Source organism: Danio rerio, chromosome 5 (assembly GCF_049306965.1).
Source record: "Danio rerio strain Tuebingen ecotype United States chromosome 5, GRCz12tu, whole genome shotgun sequence".
Lineage (NCBI taxonomy): Eukaryota > Metazoa > Chordata > Actinopteri > Cypriniformes > Danionidae > Danio > Danio rerio.
The window spans coordinates 41,094,369-41,106,423 of record NC_133180.1 but is presented as its reverse complement, the minus strand read 5'-3'; the positions used below and the strand labels follow the sequence as shown (position 1 = coordinate 41,106,423).

General features: G+C 34.6%; 1 protein-coding gene across 37 annotated transcripts in view; it reads left to right on the top strand.

Annotated features, from left to right (window-relative positions):
* The window catches only part of wdfy3 (WD repeat and FYVE domain containing 3), a 147,924-nt gene that overhangs the window by 23,874 nt on the left and 111,995 nt on the right, over positions 1–12,055 (top strand). For all 37 annotated transcript variants that reach the window (XM_073951250.1, XM_073951245.1, XM_073951247.1 and 34 more), the window contains exon 4: positions 2,390–2,499. In XM_073951250.1, coding sequence (XP_073807351.1) covers positions 2,390–2,499 — 110 coding nt within the window. The remainder of the gene's footprint in view (positions 1–2,389; positions 2,500–12,055) is intronic.

The window sequence follows — 12,055 nt, the reverse complement described above, 5'->3', positions numbered from 1 at the left end:
TTGTTGCCATCCATTTTTTTTGTACATCAAAATGTGGTTGTTTTTTTTAACATAATAAAATCCAAAGGATTTGTATAAGCCTGAACCTGGATGTTCTTTATCTAGCTTATTACTTTGCTAATTGAACCAAAATCTAAAGTTGTAATATTAACATGATGAAAAATATGACCGTAAGGAATTTTTTTTCATACCCTAAAATAAATGTTTAGGCTTAATTTGAAATGATAGACTTTTTTTTGTCTGTACAATATACAGACGTGGACAAAATTGTTGGTAATTTTATTCAGGCCATTAGTTGCATTAGTTTGCTTATTTTAATGCTTCTCTTGATCAACACGTATCTGATTTTTATTTTTAATTAATCATTACCATTTCAGTGTAGACAGTCATGTGGTTGACTGCATTTACTTACCACAAAAGACCAATTACTGACTAAACACGATTGTTATGGTATGTGTTTTGAGAGAGCACGCTAAAACATGTTTATCATACTCCAAAACGTATTTTTTTATCAATTTGTTGTTGCCATTCATTTTATTTTCAAATAAATGCTTATAATGAAACTATGTTTGTTCTTGCAGAATAAAACTCAAAGGATTTGTGAAAGCTTGAGCAACCACCTAGATCAGTGGTCAGCAAACTTGTTCCTGTAGGGCCGGTGTCCTGCAGATTTTAGCTCCAACCCTAATGAAACACACCTGAACAAGCTAATCAAGGTCTTACTAGGTATGGTAAAGTCTAGATCGGATATGTGGCCGGCCGGAAGTGCGATATGCACATTAATAAAGCAGCATTTTTTTATGACACTGTATAACAATAATTAATATTTTTACAGTACTGTGAGGGTTTGGGTGGGGGTAGGTGTTAAAATTACATTTTATTGGGTAATTTAATAGATAACATAACTAATACTCTACAACTACAGTTTTTACATTACTGTGAGGGTTGGGTTTAGGGTTGGGGTGGGGGTAGACGTTAATAAAATAAAACAAATGAGAAATTTATTAAATAATAGAAATAATTTGCGTTTACTTCCGACCGCAAACGTATCCGCTCTAGCAACAACCACTAGGTATACTTGAAACATCCAGGCAGGTGTGTTGAGGCAAGTTTGAGTTAAACCCTGCAGGGATCGAGATTGGGGACCTAGATGTACTTTTATCTCGCTTATTACTTTGCTAATTGCCCCAAAATCTAAAATTGTAATATTAAAATAATGAAAAATATGACTGTAAGCCATTTATTTTGTTATACTGCAAAATAAATGATCCAGCTTAATTTGAAATGATTGACTTTTTATTTTCTCTGTACAATATACAGACATGGACAAAATTGTTGGTAATTTTATGCAGGCCAGTTTGCTTTTTTTAATGCTTCTATTGATCAACAATTCAAATGCAATATCTGATTGATTAATCATTTTTTTGTTTGTTTCAAGTTATTTTAATGAAAGGGTACCAACAATTTTGTCTACATCTGTATATCATCATATTTTGTGCCTTCCTGTTAAAGTTTAACAATTTATCAAAAATAATCACTTTCTGGCCATCGGATATTAGGCATGGAAATGTACATTGCGATGGTGATTTTCATAAGTATCACAGCGCTTTGTAAATGTTTATTATTATCATTTGATAAGCCGCTTTGCATGATGTCACACATAACAAGCGCATTCATCAAGATGAAGATTTTTATACTGATTTATACATACTTCATACCAGTGCATACTTGCTTAAAAAGCTTCATTATTCAAGTCAATCTGGGCATTATAGTTTCAGAGTTGTCCGCACTGTTCGCTGGCAGCTTGTCTTGGCACATGAAGTGCAGTAATGTTTATTTTTGGTTATATAATCCACAGTGACAGCATATGCTGCACCGGTCATAAACACCAGATTGAGCATCTCATCATGACATACTGCGGAGCAAGTGCTCAAGCATTTATTAAACCATCTTATGTTTACGACCTGCTCTTTTTAAACTATAGACGTAATATTGATTCGGCAAAAAGCGACATGTAAAATACCAATAATATTCAGTTTGTTTTGCACATGACATGTACTGTCATTTTTTCTGTGACATTGGGTTTTAAAAGGTAATTGCACAATTATGTTCCCTTCGAAGCAGAAAATAATATTCTTTGAGTAAACCTTGTCTTTTGTGAATTCACTGGAGTGGCACAGTATTGTATCTTAAAAAAAGGCGGCGATGGGTGAATGAGAAATGAAAGCGCCTGCATGTCATCACCTCTAATTGACTCCCCGTCCTTCCCCAGATGAGGCCAGTCACACACTAGCTGACGTGTGAAAATGGATTTGATCCACATGCACAGACTGTTAAACGCTTCAGTGATTCTGATTTGTGTGTGTGTGTGTTTGTGCCCCTCCCTCAGAGGCAGCCAGCAGAGCCATTGTGCAGTTTCTGGAGGTAAATCAGAGCGAGGAGACGAGTCGGGGCTGGATGCTCCTGACCACCATCAACCTGCTGGCCTCCTCAGGACAGGTCTGTGTGTTTAATGTGCATCACATCATACAGACTTGCAAGAAGACCTTATCAGTAATTAATCTACATTGAATGATTATATAGTCTGCATAGGCAAAACACATAATCAGCTAACATGGTTACATTATCTTTCAAAATTTGGCATTGGTGATTTTTGTTTCTATTTCAATTTTAATAAGTAAAATAATCCTTTTAAAGCATTTTCAATAGTTACTTTTCCAGATTTTAGTGTCACATGATTCTACAAAAGAATTCTAATAGGCTGATTTAGTGCCCAAGAAATATATTTAATCAGGGTTTTACTTGATGAAAACAAATAAAAGAAACAATTGGTTTGAAATGGAAGCCTTATGTAGCATTTTAATTATTTTTATTTCAATCTTTTCCATTGATCTTTTGTATGACTAAAAATTAAATACTGAGAGGTAAACGGTAATATATTGTCCATTGTTAATCCCATCCCCTAACATCTCATTCATTAACTCAATTATCCGAACAAAAATAAATCAATACATAGATAAATACCAAATTAAGTACATTGAATAGATAAGTACATGACATCAGAGAATAACTAGATACAGATGGGTAAAATAATAATAATAATAATAATAATAATAATAAAAACTTAGGTAAATGTTACCAGGTGTAATTGGCAGGCCTAGCAAACCATGCCTAGCACAGAATGAAGAGGAATGCACCTGGGCTAAAATGTTAGCCCATAGATCCTGTCATAGAACCTCATGGATCTCGATCCCAAGTATCCTTAAATGCATTAGAAGGATCAGCATTAATTGAATTTATTAAATGATAAATAACTGAAATCAAATGTTTATAAGTGGCATTCAAATCAATGAAATTATCTATATGCATTTCAGGGGGTCGGTGGGGGAAATGAGAGAACTGCTTCTGTATAAAATGTCTGATTTGGACGAAGCGGAATAAGTGATGACTGGGTAAATTATACTACTTAGCTAAAAATGATATTTTTATTTTTTTTAACATCACTTTTAAACAATTTTTTTGCTGAATAAAAGTTTAAATTCCTTTAAAAACCTTCAAACAGAAGTCTATGTCTATTTAACAGGACTCATATTTTGATTATAATATTTTAGAATTTCTGCGGTTCATCAAAAGTAAACTAAACAGTATGGACAAAAAGCAAGATAATGATAACGTATTATTTTATTTATTTGTTAAAATAAAAGTTGTTTTAGACTACATGTAATGCTTTTATGAGCAGTTTATTCTGATTTATGCAGAATAATAGATGATGTATTATTGTAAGGTGCATGGAAATCAGCTTTGGAAATGGCATTTGATGTTCAAACAGTTGAGTTTTAAATTTAGCATTTTTTTGTTTCTCCTCTGTAAGTACCCTGAGGATATTGCTTGTGAAGTTTGCTAATTAATTTAGCTTGCATTGCATTTATTAAAGCCCAGACACACCAAATCGACATCAAAGACAACTAGCAGCAGTAAAAGCAAACTTTGGTGTCGACTGCACTTTAAACACACCACAAAGATTACAGCTAATGGGCAGCTAGTGTGAGTACATTCTGTGCACAGACATCTTGAATCACAGGCTTTTTGCAGGCAACTTTTTTTTGACAGTAATAAATTCAGCCTTGCTCTTATGCTTGTGATCTCTATTTCCTAAATCAATTCTCATGTTTTAAGTTTTCAAATAGAGTTTGTTGAGCAGTCTCAGATTGTAATTAGGTAATTACGTATAGAATGATGAATTACAAATTAAGACAGTTTAGTGCATAGTGCGTAAAACATGGCAACTCAGACACAACTAAAGCTTTCTGTTTATGTACTATGGTCTTGCTTTTGTTTTTGGCTTTCATCACTTCTGTTTTTCCTCTGGTTCACTAAAGGCTATGATTCACTATATGGCTTTTGTCCAGATGCTAGTTGCCAAACATCAGAGTCAGTCTGCAGGTTTGACTTGACAGGTCAAATAGAAAATCTTGTAGTCTATGATGAGCACGGACTTTGATTCCAGGGTTTGGACTTTGATTCCGTCCAGTCAGAGGCATGTTTGATATTTTCTTCTAATTTAGAACACTTGTTTCTTTTTCTCGCTAGACAAGTTGTTTTGAGGCATTATCCATGTCTTATCCTATGGCATGTTGGTGTATAAAATAATACTGATTGTTCATATTGCTATTGCTTTATCCCTTGTGCGTTGTTCATATTGACTACCCTTTCGTTTGGTTAATCACTGTTTTTGCCCCATTGACCCATTAAACTGACATTTTTTTGATTGCACAACCTTGACACCATAATCATGCACTTTTAATGGTTGGTTGTTTTCCCTGTTGGGAAGAGGTCAAATTTGTAATTTTTACTGTTGATCATCAGTTGGCACACTATACGCTATACAGAAGCCAGAGTCTACGCTTTTTTTGCACCGTAACTGATGATCAACTGTAAAAATGACAAATTTAACCTCTTCCTAACGGAAAACCACTAAAATAAAGAATGCATCATTATATGGTTTCATGGCTTTGTAATAAAAAATGTCATTACAATGGAAGTCAATATGTCAAAAACAGCCACTAACATAACAAAAGGGTAGTAAATTTGACTAGAGTGCATAGAGTTTTTTTTTAAAATTCCAAAGCGTTGTCTTAAAATATGTGTCAAAATAAGATTTGACACCAAAAAACATTCCATTTGCTGAAACACAGAGAAAGTTGTGGCCAAATTAAGCCTCATAATCACTCCAGAGTGGATAATAACATCCTCAACAGCACACAAGGGAGAAATCTTGTAACATCAATTGGTTGCGCATGTTCTCGATACTTTTCACATTTTCACAATGCAGCGGCACATAATTAAATCGTTTTAAAAGGAGTTTTGTCCCAACCAGGTGAAAAATTTCTATTCTGTTTCTGCGAAGCGACGTAGCGGCTGGAACAAAAGTGTAACCTACCATGACAAGGATCCCCTCAGGTGCCGAATAATTATGTGCTTTTATTTAGTTTAATATACTAAAAATGCGAGTTTGAAAAATGAAAGCACCAGCAGATTGTTTACCTGCAAATCTAAAAAAACAAAATAACTAGAAAACGTGGTTTAAACATGAACTTTAGAACTGTGACTCCAACATCAGTCACTCAGCATTGAATTTTAATAATGTTAATGGGGTTAAATATTCATTAATTAGATTGTAAACCTGTATATTTTGTTGGGAGTCAAGTACACTATTCTGCATGTCTGAATATATCTGGTATTCAGATATTTCTAGCTACCAAGTCGTGGTACATAGAGACTTTTTGTTTTGAAGGGAACTTTGTGGTCAGTTATACACCACATAAACGATCTCCAATTATTAGTTGTTTTTCTCGCCTGAAACACTTCCTCTCTGCACAACATGTCTGTCGTGTCATTTATTAGATGTGGCTGAAACTATTATTTCTCAGAATTTGGAACAGATTTAATGGGTCAGTAAATATGATGCACTGATCTTTGATATCTTGTAAAATTAATTCATTTGCGGCTGGACCTAGAAGTACATAGACCAAGTTGTGTTTTAAATGAATCACCATACTATACACTAAAGTTTTTTTATGTAATTCAAATTGTTCATTTGATGCCATTTTAATAAAATAAATAATCCACATTCAGCATTTGGAGATGGTGTGATTGTTTTTGTAAGAGAATTTTGGTTTTACAGTGCTAAAATAAATAATGCAATCCAACCTTTGTGCCAAATAACTCCTCCTCTCTCGCTTTGTAAGCAAAGCTGCGTCTGTTGAGTGCATTTTCACTTTCTACACTCATTTTAACCGGTTGAATGAGTAAATCATCTGCACTCATTCTATTATTTAATTTTTGGATGTGAATTCTCTACTTGCACTATTTATACTTCAAAGTGCCATAGAATATTGGACAAGTATGTGATTTTGGATTCATCTTTAGTCTTAAGCATTGTGTGGGCTACTGTATATTCAAACCATGTAGCAATAGAAGGTTTCTGGCTATGTTGGCTTACTCTGATAGGATGGCTTGGTTACGTCATGGCCATTATTAAAGGGCTGTCTGTGGATGCGCTCTAGTCATGTGTTGTATTGACTGAATGGCAGTGTTGTGGCTGCTGTTTCCAGAAGAATGGAAGCCCTTCAAGTTCTTTCCCCTGATATAAAGGGTTATGGCAGTATCCTGGTACCACAGGGGTTATGATATGCATGTGGTACTCCAAGGTAATTAAAAGAATATGCCATCTTTCAAATGTATTTTGATGTAATATAAGATATCTGCTTTCAAGTTTAATACATTCTAAACTGCCCTATTTTTTACATGACCTTTCATGCATTTTTAGTGTATCTGTTGTGGGAATGGAAAAGGTCTGCAAAGTTTATAACAAAGTGCGCAAGACGCACACAAGCTACAGCCTTCTCAAAGAAAGAACTGATTCTGAACTGCTGAAGCGAGTCTCCAACAGTTCCAATTTCACTTGACTTGCCTGCCTATGTTCTTAATTGGCTATTTAAGAATTTAACGTCCCCTCAGATGCTTTAGTTGATTGTGTTGTCAACATCATGTTGCAACGAAGCATTTTATTGTTGAGACATCAATCAGAGCAGAGTAGGCTTGTGGAAAGGAGAGGTTTAGAGAGATTAAATCTAGCTGTTTGAGGCTCTTTGAAATATTAACTGATTTGAAAGGTTTGTTAAGTGACTTCTAAAACAAATGTTTGTAATGGCATATTGGGCACTTTAATATTTCATTAATCTCAGCGATGACAAAGCTGAATCTTCAGCAGCCATTTTCTTATCATTATCATTCATTATTCATTATAGTCTACAATGTCCCATGATTTTTCGGAAACCTTTGTAATGTGCTGATTAGGTGCTTGAGAAATACTTGCATTGGTCATTTATTTTGTGTTGACCATTTTCTGGATTTCTGGATGACTGTAATTCTTTGAAAAATAGACCATTCAAAAGTTTTTTTTTTTTTTTAATACAATTTTTGTTGAATAAAAACGTTTATTCTGTAAATAAAATACTGAACCCAACTATGAACCCAACCCAAAAATGTATCATGATTTCATTGCATATAAAAAAAAAGTTTGTTTTGACAATTTAAGTTTGAGTACTGTGTATATTTATTATGTATAAATAAATACACACATGCGTGCATATATTTGAGAAAATGTTTAATTATGTTTAGATATAAAATGTATATGTACAAGATACAGCATTACCTACATACATACCTACATTTACATATCTGTTACAAAATTGTTTTGTATACTTTGGTTTCTACTGTACGTATGTGTGTTTGCAGTGTTTTCAGATTTCAGCGTGTATCCACATTTGGTACAGTTGCCTTGAATCGTGCTAAAGCGCGGTTGTCTCCTCTCCCCTGACGGTCTGCACTCACACTGCTTTTACCTTCCGAACCCGAGCATGCTTGAACAGGAAGAGAATCGCTCTCGCTTAGCACAGTGGACATTGCTTTAGTTATATTGTTTTGTATTATTGTTGGTCGTTTAAAATGCAGTGACACGCAGTGAAATATTTGGTCCCACTTTATATTAAGTGTCCCTAACTACTATGTACTTACATCAAAAAATAAATACAATGTACTTACTGTGTTTATAATGTATTTGAGAACACTTGTGGTGCTTTTGAGTTGGGATAGAGGTTGGGTTATGGACAGGTTTGGTGGCATGGGTAGGTTTAAGGGTGGGTTAAGGTGTAAGGGATGGTCAACAGTGTATTTACAAATGTAGTTACAAAAGTTAATTACAGATGTAATTACATATGTGTATTTTATCAAGCATAAGTACACAGTAAATACATGTATTTACACAATAAGTACATTGTAACAAACTATTAATTGCTGTGTAAGTACATATTAGTTAAGGCCACTTAATATAAAGTGGGACCAAATATTTTGCTGAACAGATCCAGCACTTTTGACGCTCATAAATTATAATAAAAGTCCTCGTGTTGCTGGTATTTTGAGGTTTTCTGAAGGTGCAGCTCATGTCGTGCGGGGAGGGGTTTGCATCTTTGATAAACTATGACACTTAGTGTCCATTGAAAAGTAAGAATGATTAATAAACCCATATAAAACAGTCCCTTAAAAGTGTTGTTGCGTCTTTAGTTTCGTGCTCAGGCACACTTTGCACTCACACATCAAGCAAACCATGCCTAAGCCCAACCAAACCGCACTTTGGCACACCTCTTCCAACTAGGCCATGGCCGGCCAACTGACCCGCTCCTGGGCCTGATTCGAAACACTCACACGTGTCAAACGAACTAGGAAAAGTGCTTGAGAATGGTTCAGAGAGCATAGTGTGAGTGCACCCTCAGTTGCAATCCTGAACTAAGACACCTGTCTAATTATTGAGTGCTGCTTCAGGTCCTATTAATTGGTTCAAGTGTGTTTGATTGGGTTGGAGCTAAATTCTGCAGGAAGCTCTCCAGGAACAGGGTTGGTGACTAGTGTATATATACTCGTATATTATGTTAAAACAAACTTTTATTTTAGATCCGATTTAATCTTTGCCCAGCACTAATAATTCGCTATTTTTATCTCCATGTCTCTTTGTGTTGTTTTTTTTCCTGCAAGTTGTTGGCTTGTTTAAATGAAGCGAGATCTCATTAATTGGCTGAGGTTTTGCCAGCATGCTCAGATCTCTCTCCAGTCTGTTCTTAGCCTCGGCTCTAATTTTATTTTGGTTCATATTATCCTTAAGGATCATTTACCTCAGTAACACACAGAAAAGAACTTGCAGTTAACAAAATATGCAATTCAGGAGTGTACGTTTCCTGTGACCTTTTCTCTTACACCCACTATTTTTTTTTCCAACTCCATCATTTTGCTTTCCTCTGAATATATAATGTAGACACTGTGTTCATGCTGATAAAATTTCCAGTTTGCTCTGCTCATAAAACACACATTACGTCCACCTAAATGCAGACCTCTTAGAATGCATCTCTGCCGCAGAGAATCGCTGTTAAGAAAGAACTTGTCATAATTCACTGGATGAGCTGGAATTAATTGGATATGCACCACTATCTTTCAGGCTGGAGTCTCTGCTTTTGAGAGGTGAAATATGTTTGTATTCTAGGCCTTGAGTTGCAGACAAAAACTGGTGCTCTTGGCAACATCACCCCCCCTCACCCCACCCAAACCCGCTCCACGGAAACAACAAAGCTCTTTTCTTTTCTGTCTGTAAGGACGCCCTTCATTCTACATTCCCAACTCACCCTGAATTCACCCTCATGGATCCCGTCTCTGTCTCAATTTTTCTCCCATTGCGTTGATGGTGTGTGAGAAGTCCTCCTGCTGTATTTCTGTCTGTCATTTTGTGGCTGTAGGTGTCCTGTACATGTGACCTTAGAACATGTTGCCTCTAGTGTAGTTCAGTGTTAAGATAAACTACCACAGAGAGAGCTATTCCAGGCCTTGACCGTCTGCCATAACCGGGGCTTTATGGAGTCCAACGGTGGTTCAATTTTTCTCACACATGGACCGTTTGCCTTTGAGGCTTTTTTTTTGTGTAACCTGCCTAGAATTTTAGAAAGCGAGAATATAAATAAAAAGACTATTAATATTAGTAAAGACAGGGTGTTTTGTTTTGACAGAGAGTGGCATGATTTATATGTTGTGCGTGTAGTGGGCTTCCTGGAATAAAAAAAATGCAGAAGTGATGAATCTTCTCCGTTTTGCTGTCTCATTCTTATGAAAGCAGTCAATGTGACAGAGTGCTGTAATGCAGTTTCCATTAAGCTTTGGCAATGCTGGAATTCTTTGTCCTTGTTTTAAGGCTTTTTTTCATCAGGAAATGCATCTATATCGATGACTACCTTATCGTTCTAAATCAAGACTTAAGTAAACCTTATATTAGATAACAGTTCATATTTATATTGAGCATGGAGACATTAAATGGATCAAAGTGATATGAAATATCTTGATAATACTACAGTTGTTTAAGATGCTTTTTTTATTTAACCTTAAAAAGTCTACATAGATAAAAAGCAGCATTACAGTCTTGATAATAACAAATGTTTCTTCACTTAAATGGATTCAGCTATATGTAAGAAATTATATGCAAGACTATCTTAATTGTCAGTGTGTGAATCACTTGCAAACAAAAAAGACCCTTCCTAATTTTCTAGGATTCTATAGAATAAAAAGTCTATAGATTGATTTTTATGTTCACTTGTGTTAATTTTTTTTTCATCGTATGCCAACAGGCTGACAGTGAAATGTAGAGCTTGTGCAAACATATCCATATTGCTATGATCGTGTATATATATATATATATATATATATATATATATATATATATATATATATATATATATATATATATATATATACATACATACAGTTGAAGTCAGAATTATTAGCCCCCCTGAATGTTTAGACCGCTTGTTTATTTTTCCCCCAATTTCTGTTTAATGGAGAGCAAAGTTTTTCAGCACATTTCTAAACATAATAGTTTTAATAACAAATCTCTAATAACTGATGTATTTTATCTTTGATTATCTTTGATATTTAAAAAAGAAGAAAAATTTAAAGGGGGCTAATAATTTTGACTTCAACTGTATATATATATATATATATATATATATATATATATATATATATATATATATATATATATATATATATATATATATATATATATATATTCTCACCGCTGTTGTTTTTCTTGGGCAGTTATTATGCTATTGATAGTAAAGTGTGCAGCAAATCTTTTCATATTCTTCCAAAAATCTTTCTCAGTGGGATTGACTTCTGCAGTTTTAATTATTAGTTAATCACAGCAACAACACTTACTGGCCACTTTTTAGGTACAGCCTACTAGTCCTGGGTTGGACAACCTTTTGCGCTTAGAACTCTCGTAATCCTTCGTGGCAAAGATTCAACAAGGCATTGGAAATATTCCTTAGAGATTTTGCTATATATTGACACGATAGCATCACACAGTTGCTGCAGATTTGTCAGCTGCACATCTATGATGCGAATCACATGCCAAAGCTGCTCTATTGGATTGAGGTCTGGTGACTGTGGAGGTCATTTGAATACAGTGAACTCAATGTCATGTTCAAGAAACCAGTCTGAGATGATTCACGCTTTATGACATGACATGTTCTGCTACTGGAAGTGGCCATCAGATGATGAGGCGCATTGATGGTGCATTGCTATTTTGAGAAACTATAATAGACTGTTCTATAGACCAGAACAAAGCTGGCTTATTGTCCAGCGCAGAGCGCGTTAGTTGTGCGCCTTATTACACATTGCTTAATACAGACAAGATGTACAGCAATACGTAAATGACTTTACATATGAAAAAGAATTCAAATATTAAGTGTATATATATATATATATATATATATATATATATATATATATATATATATAGGATATTTATTGGATATACATATAATGGTTTAAAATATTACAAAACATAATTTTCTAGCCTACATAAATATAAAAACCATACTTTAATGCCTTCTTCATCTCGGTGGGGGGCTTTTTCAGTTTATTTATTTAATGTGATTATTATTAGCAGTATTAT